The sequence below is a fragment of the Chiloscyllium punctatum genome, chromosome 9 (genome assembly GCF_047496795.1).
Source record: "Chiloscyllium punctatum isolate Juve2018m chromosome 9, sChiPun1.3, whole genome shotgun sequence".
Classification (NCBI taxonomy): domain Eukaryota; kingdom Metazoa; phylum Chordata; class Chondrichthyes; order Orectolobiformes; family Hemiscylliidae; genus Chiloscyllium; species Chiloscyllium punctatum.
The window spans coordinates 96151728-96168715 of NC_092747.1; the positions used below are offsets into that span (position 1 = coordinate 96151728).

General features: G+C 35.5%; 1 protein-coding gene across 2 annotated transcripts in view; it reads right to left on the minus strand.

The window, feature by feature from the left end:
- Positions 1–749: 749 nt before the first annotated feature.
- The window catches only part of ndfip2 (Nedd4 family interacting protein 2), a 108398-nt gene continuing 92159 nt past the window's right edge, over positions 750–16988 (minus strand). For both annotated transcript variants that reach the window (XM_072577910.1, XM_072577912.1), the window contains 3 exons: positions 16652–16718; positions 5404–5509; positions 750–1868 (listed from right to left, as the gene is read on the minus strand). In XM_072577910.1, the coding sequence (XP_072434011.1) occupies positions 5406–5509; positions 16652–16718 (171 nt within the window). In that variant the 3' untranslated portion in view covers positions 750–1868; positions 5404–5405. The remainder of the gene's footprint in view (positions 1869–5403; positions 5510–16651; positions 16719–16988) is intronic.

Consider the following 16988-nt stretch of genomic DNA (forward strand, 5'->3'; position numbering starts at 1 on the left):
AGATTCTGCCCATAATGTGTTTCTTGAATAGTGAGAGGCTGGGAAGTATTGAACATCAAAAGGATTTGTGTGTTCTCATTCAGGAGTCACTGAAAGCTAAATTCAGGTGTAACCTTTAAGACGGCAAATGATCAGTCATCCTTTTAGTATTTTTGAGTATAGGAGTAAAGATGTTTTAATACTTTCAACCTTTCCATCTAAAACCATTGAGAGGCCATACTTTGAGCACTGTCTGCAGTTTTGGTCTGCTTCGCTGTGGAAAGGTACACTTGCCATAGAAAGAGTGCAATACTGGTTCACCAAATTAATTCCTGGGATGGAGCATTCATTCAATGAGGAAAGCTTAAATTAAAATAACCTATTCTCTGGAGTCCAGAAAAATGAGAGAATATTGCATTCAGACACAGAAGGCCAGTTACAAGTGAGATGAGGAGGAATTCCTTCACTCAGAGGATGGTCATTCTTTAGAACTCATTGTTCCAGAGAGCTGTTGTGCCTCGGTTGTTGAGTATGTTCAAGATTGAAATCAATAGACCTCTACACATTAAAATATCAAGGGATGAGTGGATAGTGCAGGAAAGTGTCATTGAAGTAGAACACAATAATCTAACTGCATGGTCTACTCCACATCTATTTCTTATGTCTTTACGTTTTCCACATTTTGGATGTAGAAACCTAAATATGCTTCAAGATTAATTAATTCTCTTTCACATAATGTTTTCCAGATGATAAATACAAAGTACTATACCTTTACAAAAGTCTTTAAATATATTTTTATTTAAATTCAGAAACCAAGTGGCACCTCATTTTCCTACACCAAGTTGGTGAAAACAAAAAAAATCGAATTATTAAATCAGCATTTATTCTTCATCCTCAAACTTTTACAAGTACAGGATACTGTTTTATACATCTTTGCAAACATCACGGACCTCAAATGGGACTTTGATTTTCTTCATTACTTATACTTTGTTTCTGTTAAACTAGCTTACAAATAATTTTTGAAAGAAAAAAAAAATCGGCACAGAATCAAATGAACAATCCTTTTTAACTCCATCATTTGATTTGTTAGATTACTTTAAAAAGAACAAAGAAATAATTGGTGTAAAAAGTAATTTACAACCACAATGTTAAAATTAAATTCCAGTTATATTTCACGAGCAACTTGAAGCAATAGTAAAGCCAATAAAGAAATTGTTATTACCAGTTTAATGTCATGCAATAGTCACTGTAGAACTGGACACTGAGAATAAGCAATCAAAACAATTTCAAAAGCAGAAAACCATACAAATAAGGGAACAACTACTCGCTCTGCAATTTTTAAAAGGCATATCAAGATATCTAATACAGCTCTAATTCTAATTCCAGTAAATTACATTTTTATTCTTCAGATATTTCCAATTTAATGAGACAAAAAAGGCTGCTTTTAAAGCTCAATTATTTTAAATAGTTTAAGAAACATATCAGTTTGCTTTAAATCAAATCTATCAACTGGTTAGGTGGGATTGTGAAACATTTTGGATATTCAGTCACAAATATATTTCAATGTCAATGTTTGATCGATGATTCCGGGTTCAAAAGAACAGCTCCATTATATTTCTTCTGTAGTAATTTGTAGATTAGAACCTTTTTGCATTGTAAAGATCACTGGTCTTAAAATTTGAAGGGAAGGTTCCAGCATCTAGCAACTCAGGAACTCAGCCCATTTTATGAAGTGTCTTGAGATTCATTATTCTGCTTACATTTTGTTGTCACACCTTAAATTATTTATTCTTCAGTAGTTTTACATCCAAATAACTTGGCAGCTTGAAGCACAACATCTGGACAATTCACATTAGGAAGGAATGTTCGAGTTCCTCATTAGCCACATACTGGAAGAAATATATAAAGTTATAAAATTAATCATTTTAGAATTATTTCCTTTTTCCCAATTTTCCTCCTAATCTTCAACACTATTGTTTTGAAGGCAAAAAAATTATAACAGGGAACAATTCAGTCTATATAATCAACCTTTTGATGCTTACTGAAAGGATTATTAATTCTATGTAAGCCTGGACTATGAATACTGCACACTGATCATACCATAGCCCCAATCTATCATCCAAGCATATCGATTTAGAAAAACAGGGTTAATGGTTTAAGTTTGTTTCTCTCTCCACAGGTACTGACAGACCTAAGTTTTTACAGCATTTTCTGTTTTTAGATCATCGGTATTTATAAAGCATTTTTAATGTAATAATATATCCCAAGGTGTGTCATCCAGACATCATAAAACAAGAAACTTCAACTTACATAAGGAGATCTTTGACAACACATGGAAGTCTGCCCTAATATCTCCATTCATGTCTCAGTTTACTTTGTTTTTACAATGCCATCAATGAAACACCTTGGGGCTTATAAACATAGAATCTCTTATTACTTTAAAGGCTCTGTATAAATATAAGAGGTTGTTATTACATGAACAGCTTGAAACATTTTCAGTCATTTAAAGATTAGCGATCCCAAATTTATTTTCTAAAATATTTTTACATTTGTCTCTAGGTGTTACTGAACTTAAATAGGTGCTTTTGGGTTGTTGTATGCACATAGCAAAAATTAATTTTCAAAGAGAGTGTTAAACTATTCAAAAATTAAAATATACAGATTAAATTTTAAAATAACCGACATCATTAAAGCAGACCAATAATCAGACTTCTAATTAAAAATAATTGCTTATAAATATCAAGTATTTTCTATAGGCCCATGGCCTTGATATTGATTGGGAATAAGGCAGGACTTCTGAGAGGAAGGCAGGACATGTGGAACTTCTGCCAATCTTAATGACAGGCCTCATTCAAGCAATCGTTTGCAGTGGTGGGAGGTTAGTGGAGGATGAAGGCTGCAGACTGCAATCGAATCTATGCAGCCAAGAAAATCAATGCTGCCATCAGGAGGGAAGGTGATGATAGAACATGATCAGAATAAAACTTTGGGTCTGTGCAAATGGAGGATTGGTGTTGTAAGTGGGCCAATTTACTGGGGCTGCGATTGAGTCTTAGGGAATTGAAGACTTCATTGTGATGTCACTTCTCCAAAGCATGCAAAAAAAACTTCAGAACTTTGTTAAAAATCATACAACAACAGGTTATATTCCAACAGATTTATCTGAAAGTACTAGCTTTCAGAGCACTGCTCCTTCATCAGGTAGCTCTCTTAGTCTGGTCAATACTTCCTCAGACCTCAAATCTTACATAATAATCCAGGTGAAGTCTAACAAGTGTCTTTTCCATTCTTCAATGAGTTTTATGAACAGCAAAGAAAACTTTCAACTTGGATCGGATCGAAAATGGTTGGGGAAAAGGTGGGATGACTGTATTGATTGCCTTTTAATGTTAATGTGAGGTATGACTTGGCTAATATCTCATTGAATGAGGTGTTCAATCTGGTCACCACAATATGTTCCCAATGGAAAAGAGAAGTTCAAGAGGTAATGTGTCAGCTTCATTTATGATTCTGAAAGAAGAGACAACATTGGCTACGACAATATATTAAACCTTGTTCAGAACAGCAGAACCAGAGAGTTTATCCTACATGCCAAGAGAATAACTCGAAAACTAATCTGCAAGAGCAATATTTCAGAAAAAGAGTAGTCAATCCATGATTAATACTCAGTGTGAAGACAGTAGGCGCAGCTAGTATTCATTTATTCACTAAGTTATTTAGATAGTGAGTAATGAAGTCAGTAACATCATAGGGATACAAGAAAGCAATTCTGGTAACAGAACAGACATAAGAAATTTACTCAGCTGCATATGTTTATGTGAGTCATTACTTCGTTGATAGTAGGGAAACTGCTAACATCTATTACGTAGGATAATAAATTAAAAAATGGACACTTGGATAATAATGATCTGATAACACAGAGATAGCATGAATTTAAAAATGGAGAAATGTGGTTGACAAACTTGGAGTCTTCAAAGATAGTACTAACAAAACTGCTAAAACTGGACGTAATACACAGATTTTCAGAAGCCCCCAACAACAGACAGAAAACAGAGCTGGAATTCACAGGTGACTCTTGCATTAGCAGGTTATGCCTAATGGAGTACTACAAGAATCAGTACTTTGGCCCCAGCTGTTTACAATTTATATCAATAATTTGGAGATGGATTCCAAATGTAATCTTTACAAATTTATAATGAGACAAAGCTAATGTGTGTTCAATGGAAGATGTAAAGTAGCTTCAAGAGGATTCCGACAAGGTTAGTGGTTGGGCAAGAACATGGCAGGTGAAATATAATGTGGAAAACTGTGAAGTTAACCACTTTGGTAGCACAAACAGATATGCAGAGATTATAAAAGCATAAACGTATAAAGAGACCTACGTATCCTTATGGCTAAGTCACTGAAGGCTAACATGCAGATGCAGCAAGCTATTAGGAAAACTTATGAAATGTTAGCCTTTATTGCAAAAATATTTGAGTACAGAAGCAGTGAAGTCTTTCTTCAATTGTATAGGAGCTTGGTTAGACTACGTCTGGTGTAACGTGTGCTGTTTTGATCTCCTTATCTCAGGAAAAATATTATGGGAATAGACAGTGCGCAACAAGAGCTCATCAGAGTTGTTCCTGGGATGATGAGACTGTCCTGCAAAGACAAGAGTGGGAAAACTGGGACTGTATTCTCTGGAGCTTCGAAGAATGAGAGGTAATCTCAAATAAACTGATAAAATACTTAAAGGGATTGACAGAGTCGATACAGATAAGATGTTTCTCCTGGTTGGGGAATCTAGAACCAGTGGGTACAATCGAAAAATAAAGGAAGTATCACTTAGGTCCAAGATCAGATTTTTTTTAAACACTGAAGATTGTAAACCTTTGGAATTATCTTTCACAGAGGACTGTGGAAGCTCAACCTTTGAGTATGTTTAAGGTAGAGACTGTAAATTTCTGATTGTCAATGATATATTGAGTTTTGGGAGTGATGTAGATAAAGGCACAAAAGTGCTTAATCAACTATTAGCATGTTGAAAGGCAGGCTAAGCTCAATCTGCTAAGTGGCATGCTCATGTTCTTATGTTTCTGAGTCATGGCCAGACAGGACAGAAGAACAAATTTCAATTTTGCTTACACTGAGTTGATGGCAATCTTGTTTCACATAGGTGTGAATATTAGACTGTGACAGACTGCAGTTAAAGCCCAGGATCGATATCCAAGTGGAGAGGCAAATGGAGAAAACGTGGGACATGTAATGTCCTTGATACACCAGGCTTGAGTATAATCAGGAGGCAGGCAATGGAATTCAGAGGAAATGCATTTCAACCACACAGAGCAGACTGATCTGAAGAACACTTAAGAAATGGGTAAATGATATAGAAATAAGGCAATGGTCAACTGTTATTGGTGTACCCATTGAAATAATCATTACCTCTAGTACAAGAAGAAAAGTCTGGTCCGGTGTGTTGCAGCCATGTTCTCAGACATATTTCTGATTTTCAGGTAGTTGATAAAGCCTCTGAAAAACAGCAGTAGTCCTAAAAGGAAAAACAAAAATAAAATTTAATGCACTATTTTAGAACAGTGAAAAAGACAAAATTAAATGAACAGAAACACACCCTTTATATTGAATAGGAGGATATCACATTCTTCAGTATGAAAAATGTTATATTGAGAGATAAGTTTTACAAATTTACTTCAAATCAATTTTTAACACTATAACATAATGCATTTATAAAATAAAACTCAATGATTTTGATTCAGTAGTCAAAGAGTCAAGTACACATTGTCATGTAGTCAGTCAAACACAGAAATCAGAACGAAAACAACACCATGAAAATATGGTTCTATTACCATAGTTGGCCCCTCCTAAAAGCATCACTTCTTACCTCTCTCTCACCAACTCAATAAACTAAATCAGCTCCTTCTGTTATATTTGAATGTATTTGGATTTTATGTATATAACACTCCGACTACTAGAATGTAAATTAACAGTAGCGATGAAATTGAATAATCATCTCATTTAAATTTTCACAAGTTTAAAACAGATGTGGCTGAATAAAAACAGAATTCCCATTTCCACTAGTAATCTTTACTTGTCAGCTAAACCCTTCCATTATTATCAAAATGACTGAACTTTCTCACTGGCACCAGTACAGTGAAACCTTCTTACTGAATTCTCTCACTATCACCTATGCAGCTAATAGCAAGGCAAATTTTAAATGAACTAATTTCAAACCTTTCACCAAGATAAAACAAATCAGTAGAAGAATTAGAACAAAACAAGAAACAACATTTTTAGTACATCCTGAAACAAAATGGTTTTTAGAAATGAAGTTAAAACTTGGAAAAACAGATGTAGTTCTATAATTGAAGAAAATTAATTGAAAACCTACAACATTTAGGCAAGCCACTAAACTGAAAGTCCTAATTTACTTTTAATCCTGAAATTATTCAAAGTTCATATTAGTATTAATAAAATGCTTCAGATTTGAGTAGTTTCATGGATGCTATATATTTTGTATAAAACAATTCAGAATTTCTTTAAATTTAAAATAATGAAATTTAGTGCATTCCAGCAACTAAGATTATAGCCTGCCATACAGTTTTAATTTGTTCTTGTCAGTGTATCTCACTGGCTCAAACTAACTGATACTGATTTATTGCTAAAATAATAAAGCACTTCTGTAAGGTTTCCTACAGTATCTAGTAGTTCTTGGGATCCTATGAATTATGATTAGATTTACTATATACATATTCTATTGGTTGCACTATGAAGTTTATATTAAAGTTTTGCTGTGCACATTTATTCAATTTTGTTTTCAGAGATTAACACTCATCCACTATGTAAATCAATACTAAAAGATTATCACAACATTAATTCTATCTACATTAATTAAAATTCTTCTCTCAAATTTTCTTTCCTCCTTTTCTGGCCATGTTGAAGTATAACATCACAAACATAAATCACCCGATGGTATACCTTCCCTTCAGTGTGGCAATTTCTCGGCTATCTTCTTGCTTAGGGCAATACAGGGTTTCTATATCACAGCTGAAATTACCATAGACCAACATCACAGACAAAGACTCAAAGTTTCAAATACATTGAAATAAAACCCTATTTCAATGGTTATACTGAAAACCAAACTAATTTATGCTACAAACATTGTTTAATCTGAAACAATATGTCAGTAGTCTCTAAAAATCAGCAAACTATTTGCACCATGCTTTGTGTAGGAGAAGGAAGACTAGTATGAGGGGAAGGGAACAGAGGTTTGTCAATTATTTCTTCTCATTTTCTCAATTGTAATATCCTTCTTTTTAAGCAAATCCTCTCATTGTTATTTTCTTCAGTAAAATATTTTAAAAATCAACCTGTTTGCATGTATTATGACTCACTTACAAGAAGTACTGCCATTTATCTGCTACTATCTGAGTTTACTTTGCCCAATCAACCACACCGCCCCGTGGCCCAACATTTCAACTCCCCCTCCTACTCTGCCGAGGACATGGAGGTCCTGGATCTCCTTCACCACTGCTCCCTCACCACCTGACGCCTGGAGGAAGAACGCCTCATCTTACGCCTCGGAACACTTCAACCCCAGGGCATCAATGTCGACTTCAACAGTTTCCTCATTTCCTTCCCCCACCTCAGCCTAGTTCCAAACTTCCAGCTCAGCACTGTCCCGTGACTTGTCCTACCTGCCTATTTTCTTTTCCACCTATCCACTCCACCCTCCTCCTTGACCTATCACCTTCATCCCCTCCCCCACTCACCTATTGTACTCTATGCTACTTTCTCCCCACCCCCATCCTCCTCTCATTTATCTCTCCACCCTGCAGGCACTCTGCCTTTATTCCTGATGAAGGGCTTTTGCCCGAAACGTCGATTTTACTGCTCCTCGGATGCTGCCTGAACTGCTGTGCTCTTCCAGCACCACTAATCCAGAATCTGGTTTCCAGCGTCTGCAGTCATTGTTTTTACCATTCTTAAGTGGGCCTATCCCTACTTCTCTTCCCCAAGTTGCTTTTTTGCCCCTCTGCCCTCTGGTATCCAAGCCATTTTTATATTTTTTTTCTATTGACACAATTTTTTCATTTGTTCTCTATACATCCACAATGCCACATAATTACCTGCTAATTGATTCCAGGTGTTTTAGTGGAATCCCTGTTCTTTACTGGCCTCTTTGATTTTAAATTTTTTTATCCAGTTATCTTTATTAGCTCCACCTTAGTTTCTTCATAATTTGCTCTTTCCCAACAATAACCCCAGTTTAAGAATCTTATGTCATTCTTTATCCAAATCATGTCTGATCTTTTTCTTTATCCATTACAAGATCCAGTGATTCTTCCCTTAAATAAAAAGGGCTGGAGAAACTCAGCTGGTTTGGTATCTTCTGTGGAAATTCTAAAGAAGAGTCATTAAATTCAAAATGTTAATTGCTTTTTGCTTCACAGATGCTGCCAGAACTATTGAGTTTTTCCAGAACTTTGCTTTTATTTCCAATCTCCAGCACTTGCACTATTCTCCTGTAATTTACATATACTGCTACGAGATGGAGTTGTGTGAGCATTGTAAAAACCTGAGCGCCTTTTCCCCTTTGCTATTCATTTCTGTCAGTTTACATGGGAGTTAGTTGAAATTGCCCATGGTTATTATTCTGTACCTATTCATGAATCTGTGCACATAGATTTCGGAATCTATCAGAGCAATTAGTCCCCTTTAATCTTTGAATTCAATCATTTTGGATCCAGTATCTATCTTAATGCCAGTTACACTTTGTTTTCCAACACTACACAATCTTTTATTAATACAAGTACATTATTTTCCTCATCTTCCCTCTGCTGTCTTCTGAAATATGCAGGAATATTTAGTTGGCAAACAGGTTCTTTACACATACTTCATACTTCCCTACTTTAAAAGGATTCTCAGTCCAAATTATTGCCCCCAGTTCCTTCATCTGTTTTGAATGCTCATAAGATCCAGCTCATGCTGAGGAGAAGCACTGACCTTAGCTGACCAGAGTTGCAGGTATTAATATGCTGAATAAACCCTCAATCTTCTATATTTACTTTATGGACCATTACCTAAATTGCCCAGACTTTACCATGAACAAAATTGAAGTTTTGACTTAAGTAAGGGTCTGTTTCCTTGCTAAACAGATCTGTGACTCAACAATTAAGGACAAACTTCAATTTGAAAAAAATGATTAGTCTCATGCTTTCAATTGTAGAGTTACAGAGCTGTTCAGTAAGGAAACAGACCCTTCATTCCAACACATCTATGCTGACCAGACATCCTTAGTAAATCTAGTCCCATTTGCCAGCATTTGGCTCATATCCATCAAAGAGAAAGTAAGGACTGCACATGCTGGAGATCACAGTAGAGAGCGTGGTGCTGGAAAAGCACAACAGTTCAGGCAGCATCCGAGGAGCAGGAGATTCGATGTTTCGGGCAAGAGCTGTTCATCGGGAATTCTTGCCCGAAACATCAATTCTCCTGCTCCTCGGATGCTGCTTGACCTACTGTGCTTTTCTAGCACTACACTCTAGACTCATACCCATCTAAACCCTTCCTAATCATATACCCATCCAGATGCCTTTTAAATGCTGTAATTATTACAACATCCACCACCTCCTCAGGCAGGTCATTCCACACATGCACCACCTCCTGTCTGAAAATGTTGCACCTTAGGTCCGTTTTAAATCTTTTCCCCTCTCACCTTAAACCCATGCCTTCTAGTTTTGGACTACTGAACCCTGGGGAAAAGACCTTGTCTATTCTCCCTTCCTATGCCCCTCATGATTTTATAAAACTCTGTCGGATTACCTCTCAGCCTCCAACACTCCAGGGAAAATAGCCCGAGCCTAATCACCTTCTCCCTATATCTCAAAACCTCCAAACCTGGCAACATGCTTATAAATCTCTTCTGAAATCTTTCAAGTTTAAGAACATCTTTCCTACAGCAGGGAGACCAGAACTGCGCACAGTACTCCAAAACTGGCCAAACCAATGTCCCGTTCAGCCGCAACATGACCTTCCAACTCCTATACTCAGTGCACTGATCAATAAAGGCAAGTGTACCAAATGCATTCTTCACTATCCTATCCATCTGCAACTCCACTTTCAACGAACTATGAACCTCCACTCAAGGTCTCTGTTCAGCAACACTCCCAAGGACCATACTAATAAGTGTAATGGCAAAAAAACAGTTTTAAAATAAAATTGTACAGAATATAAGCTACACAACATCAATAATGATTTATAATGGTCATTACACAGGTAGTCAATATTGACTATTTTGTTAAATTTTGTGCAGGAGCTGTTCGCAACATTCATTTCCTCACTTTACTGGTATTGACTTTTCATCAAGTTTGTAAACTTACTTCAGTAATGTTGTGATTGGTAAGATAAAAAAATTGTACCATGATTCATTGCATGTTTCCACAAAAGTTAGCTTGTAGAAAGTGCACTTTCTTGACAGTGAGTGTGCAATTAAATTGTAAATACATTTATAAAAGAAAAATAATTGGTTTTGTCATATATAGTGACATAGAAAACTTTCCAATGGCTTTGAAAATTTTCCCTTGAATCTAGAAATTTGTACTGTATTGGGAATAATGCCACAATGGTAAAGTATGTGATTTTGCTTCTGCATTTAATGGGCTTGATTTTTCCTTCTTCTATCAAATCCTAATTTATTTTAGTTTATCTCCCTTCCCAATACACACATGCTTAAGAAAACTGAATGCAAAGTGTAAGTCAAATTCAACACATCACCTGATCTTACTTAGTTCAAGCAGTTCCAGCTTTTGGCTTCCACCAATCTGATCAAAAATGGCTTTATAATAGGCTCCATCAGCAGTAACTCATGAGTGGCATTAAATTCCTGATTCCAAAATTTTGCTCTTCTCCTCTAGTTAGGACTTGCACCATTATGAATACCACAGACAGAAATGTAGGAAGGTAAACAGTGCTGTTGGGAGTGGAAACTACATGACAAATCCAATGCATTGACTTTTGACAATGTCTGTAACCCGCCTCGAAAGTTTGTTTTGATATTCCATAAACCCATTGCCAGATCAAATATCATTTTAGTAGACAATATTTCGTGAACAGTATTCATACAGTACATTGCATATATGCTGGATCTTGGAATAATGTACAATTAATACTGTTTCCTGGCTTTTCTTCTATACCTCTTTCTGTATGTAGCTTCCTCTGCAATCAAGAAGGTTATTTATTATGATTTATGTCACAACATGATTGTGGATCAAGGCAAGGAGGCAGTCCACAAGGGGATTGTACTGACACTGCTGGCATTATTCTGCATCACAATTTAGTCATGTAACTGATGAAGCCAACCAATCCCCAACTTTTCTACAACTAAATCATTTTTTCTTTTCAAATACACATCAATTTTCCTTTTCAAAATTACCACTGCAATTGCTTCCATCACACACACTCAGTGCATTTCAGATTGCAGTTCACTGCATAAAGCATTCTCATCTCTGCTTTTTTCTTGTCAAGTACTTTATATCTTGTGGCCTCTGGTTACTGAATCTCTGCCAGTGGAAACAGTTCCTCATTATTTATTCAGTCAAAACCTCAAATAGCTTCAAACTTCTCTAATAAATCTTCCCTTAACCTTCTCTCTGTTGTAAGAAGAACACTTCTTGCCTCTATAAACTATCCACAAAATTGTCCCAGGCATTGTTCTGATAACTCTTCCCTGCATTCTCTTTAATAACATATTAAGACGTTTGGTGCGTGGCTTCAGATGAAACCAAGCAGTGACTTAAAGGTTTAGTATTAACATCTTTGCTTTATAGTACTCTTTGTCAAGCAAAGGGTGCTTTTTGTTTAGAAAATGCCTCAAATCATCCTGTTACCTTCAAAAGTTTGTGCACATAAAATTCCTGATTTCTGTATTCTTAAACCTCCTTTTTAAATTATACTGTTCAGTTTATATTCACTTTCCACATTTTTATCTTCAGAAATCATCATATTGCACATGTACAGACAAATTGAGGACATTAATAAGAACCAGAGACAGCAAAATGGGTGACACCAATATATACAGTCCTCTGATCAGAAAAGCAACAATAGTTCACCACGAATCTGCTTATTTTTTAAAGCCAGTAGGAATCTAAGCTACCGGTGACCTTTTAATTTCATGAGCATTAAATTTGCTGAAAGTCTATAATGTATACTTTATTAAAACCTTGTGATAGTCCACATATACAACCAACCATAAAGGTAAAATCACCATAATCTTACCAGACCTCAGGGCTGCTACCTTACTAGAGAGACACAATTGGTGGTGGCTTAACCTCAGGGTCACCATGCCTCAGGCGAGGGGAGAGGTTGAGAAGGAAAGCCCTTCACAGTAACCTTAGCCAATGCAGGAATTGGACACACACAGTTAGTATCACTCTGCATTGTAAACTAGCTGTCCAGCTGACTGGCTCCCACAAACAACCATGCAATCCTCATTTAACCCTCTGTTATTTGATTAAGGGAACTTATATCAAAGTTGTCAAATTATTTACTTTTGAACAATTCTTATTAGACTTTTGAACAATTCTTAATAGCCCACATTTATCCAAGTGACAATGAATTTTATCCTGTATTTTGCGTTCTGAAAATTTCCCTACCACCATCAAGGCTGATTTATCAGTCTCTCCTTTTTGAGCATGCATCCTAATGCAATACTCCCACATCCAAAGGAGAATGAAAGCTCCTAGGTAAAGCCTATCCTTCACCCTATCCTATCCTAACCAGGTGTCCAAATGATGCAGCTCAAAAGGACTTTCCTGCTTGTTTGTGAACATTCGAACACTGAGCAATAGTTGGTCAATTTGGCCCCTTGAATCTGCTCCACTATTCATTCATGGCGAAGATCATGGCTGATCTGTTTGAGTTTTGAATTCCGCCTTCCCACTTATCTCCAAAAACCTTAGATTCTTGATTGTAATTAATCAGAGATAAGGAGTTCAAACATCACACAAATTTGGAGAGAAATCGCTTCTCGTTATCTCTGTCCCAGAAGAGCAATTTTTAAACAGTGTTCCGTGGTTCTGGACACGCTCAACAGGAAAGATCCTTTCTGCATCCACCTTGTCAAGACAGTTCAGGATCTTATACATCTTAATAAGGTCAGTCCTCACTCTTCTAAACTCTAGTGGAAACACTCCTAATTTACCAAAACTTTATTTGTTCAACAAACCATTCAGTCCAGGTATCAATCTGGTAATGTCTTCAATGCATTACCTCTTTCTTCTTTGCAGTTCAACACTTAAAAGAAAGACTTGATTAACTTTTCTCCCAGCTAAAGGAGCATGCTTGCACCCTTCACCTTGTCCTCCAGAGACCATTTGAGGGCCTCGAGTGGCCTGATGGTGGGCAGTCCACCTGATGCAACCTCATCAGTGGCAAAACTGTAACAGAAGCAGTAGCATGCAAATATATGATCCGCAGGATTTAATATGCTCTCCCTCTGTAATCAGGGTTAGATGATTCATTAGTTACATGACAAAGTATCTTGCTGACTGTTCTAAAAAGGTATCGATATACCTGTTTTAAGACTCCATGGGTCTCTAAGTGAAAAGTTAAGCAATTTCAGGCGAGCAGACAACTGCTTTTCATAGCCCATTATCAACTTTTTTGCGCTTCTAAGTGATTTTTCTGCCTCATTTGTATTAATATTCTTAATGTACCTGAGGTGAAACAATTCAACAATTGACTTAGGAATTTAAAAGACAAAACGTATACATTTATATGGCATCTTCCATGGTCTCAGTCCTTACTAAAATACTGTACAGCCAATAAATTGCAGAAGTACCAAAATGGTGCTATCAGCAGGGAATTTAAAGATCCCAGTTCATGAACGTACTTGTTGAAAACCTGATTATTACGTAAATAAAGGTGTTCAGAGACAACTAATTAAACAGAAAGAACAAATTTGCTTTGAAATCATACAATCCCTCAGATTATCCAAAGTACTGCACGAAATAAATGGGCAAAGTAGTTTTACTTCAAATGAAAATCATCTCTACATGTCAATATAATGCATTGTCACAATTATTTCTTAAAAATCTTACTCATTAATGTAAGTGCTATGTATTTCCAGCATGTTTTAATTTTTGCTCTCATACATCATCACCAAGCCAATTTATAAGTGGATACTCCAGATATCAATTTGTCACAAATGTTTGTCAAATAGGACTGGTGACTAAGTGGCAGTACATTTGCTAGGCTCAAACACAGAGATTGAGCTATACAGTAATGGAGAATGTTGCCACAGGGTGAAGTTGAAGAAAAACAAATCTGTACTAACACATGCTCTGACCCTTTTGTACAATGGGAAGAGAATGCCAATTGGATTAGTGTCATCAAAGTTCACGAGCAGTGGTATTGTCCACCATATCACTTATTCAAAGCACTGATTTTGCTGGCTCATTGATTGCAATTACATGCTCAAGTAATCTCAATTGCGTGTTGTAGATTTGTTACACATACACATGCATTCTGTTGCAACTAACTCCTTCATTTTACTGTTTCCTATTAACAACAAGGTAGCAGGAATCGGAGGGAAATAAAGAAACCTGAAAGCATTTGCTTTTATGAAATTATTTTATTTCATTCAGATTTCTGGCACTGACAAGTTTTCTTTCATTTATTTCTCATAATAACTCTAACAAAAGACAACAAAGAGTGTAACAGCTGCATTATAAACACTCAAGTTTCTTTTAATTTTCCATTTCCTCAGTGCTTTGCATCCAACATAATGTTCAGGCCTCCAATGGAGGCTTACCCACTGAATTAGCAGAGTATTTTTTTAAACTAAAAAGTTATTTGTACTTTCTACAATCAACAGAAGATTAAATGTACAAAAAATGTTTTTTTTAAATATATCTCAACAATTTGGGAAGCCATATAATATTTTCTTAACATAGAAACAATGTTGTTGCTTTGCAAAATTATTATTTTCTCTCTTCTATAATCCAAATTTAACATTAATATAAATCACCCAAAAAATTACTTTCATTCAGAAAAAACAATTGGAATAGCAATATAAAATTTAGATAAACACTATACTGGGAAAAGCTCAAAGGAATGTATCTTGTTTTGCCTGGGATTTGAAATTTTCTGTTAAATCATATTGAACCCCTTAGGACAGAAAATAAAAGCAAACCATGTTTGTAAAATAGGAACCACAATCTAAGTATGCTAGAGAATAGTAGTTCCTTTACTGTTTGGAGACTAACAGGATAAGCATTCAGCAGGTTACATGTAACAACTGTACAATTCTTCCTCAAAAGCACAAATGCACTGAAGGTATATTCTGCCTCAGTTCTGTCGCCAATCAATAAAGCACAAAATAATTTTCAAACATAATACAAATATAAATAGTATTAATCGGAATCTATTGTCACACTAAACCATTGTTTGAGTTATAACTTGTGTTCCCTTATTCAAAAAATAGAAACTCTTGTTCTATTTTCATCAATTCCCAAACAATCTTAGAGCCAAGTTAAAAAAATCTGTCTACACCAGGTAATAGTCCAACAGGTTTCATTTGGAAGCACTAGCTTTCACAGCGCTGCTCCTTCATCAGGTAGTTCTGGAGTATAAGATTGTAAGACACAGAATTTATAGCAAAAGTTTACAGTGTGATGTAACCAAAATTATAGACTGAAAAAGACCTGAAAATTATATATTGAAAAAGAAAAATAATTTCAAATACATCACACTGTAAACCTTTGCTATAAATTCTGTGTCTTACAATCTTATACTCCACAACCACCTGATGAAGGAGCAGCACTATAACTTGCTGTTGTGCGATTTTTAACTTTGTACACCCCAGTCCAACATTGGCATCTCCAAATCAATCTTAGAGCAATACTTGATCAATTTCCAACTTTGTAAATAGCATTAAAACTAGTGTACTTTTGTAATGTACTGCTTAAGTAAGATCTATGTGGCCACAAAATGGGAAACTGCATCAACTGGCATCTATTAGCAGACATGCAGTTAGCATGTTTAAAAAATACCACTTCTCCTCCCAACCTTACTAAAAAGAACTATAGCCTTCTGACATGGAGGGTTTTTTTTCTAGACTTTTAAACAAGGTCAGATAATCATCAGTGAACACAAAGAAGTTTGAACTATCAGTAGTAGCTGGAATTAGAAACTTAATGATTTTAGATGGAAAACTACCATTCCAGAATTCAGGCTCATGATACAGACACTTTTAATATGTATTCAAACACTGTTTTAATATATTATTTGCATCAAACCATTCTAAAGGACATCGACAAAAATACTGTGTTTACATGCATAACAAAGCTCAATCAATTCTTTTTTGTACATGACAGGGAGATACTAAACAAAACTTCGATCATTACTCAAGCATAAATACTTCCAGCATAACGCACAATAGTAGACTTTGTCCTCAATAAAAAAAACAGTCCAACTCTTGTAAAATTTCACATCTAAATAAGCAATAAAAACCATGTAACATATTTTCAACTTATTCATTTCTGCCAAACGAAATATTACTTGAAAAGAAAGGAAGCTAATTATAAAATTATATCACATGGAAAGTGCATATGTTCTTTCAAAAAAGAAATTTCCTCAGTTATAAGTAAATTGATTTTTTAAAAAGGTAGCTTACCGAGAACAAGGAATATCCACCAGAGCCAATACTGACCATTGAAATAACCATTGAAATAATCAGAAAACTGAAAGAGAAAAATAAAGAAAATACACTTTAAGCTCTTATTTTCAAATGACAAGTGCCTATTCAAGCATGGGTCAAAGATACTTCTTGTTCAGCCTTTACTAAAATGGTGTTGAGCAAGATGTAAGATACAATGTATGCCTGCGAATCAATTATCATTTTGCTCTCCGATCAGTATCCATATTCTCCAACAATCCAAAATTTTGACTCAAATGTTAATTTCAGGTTTTAATTATGCATTTGTTTACATCTTCTGCTAAGGATAGAGTCA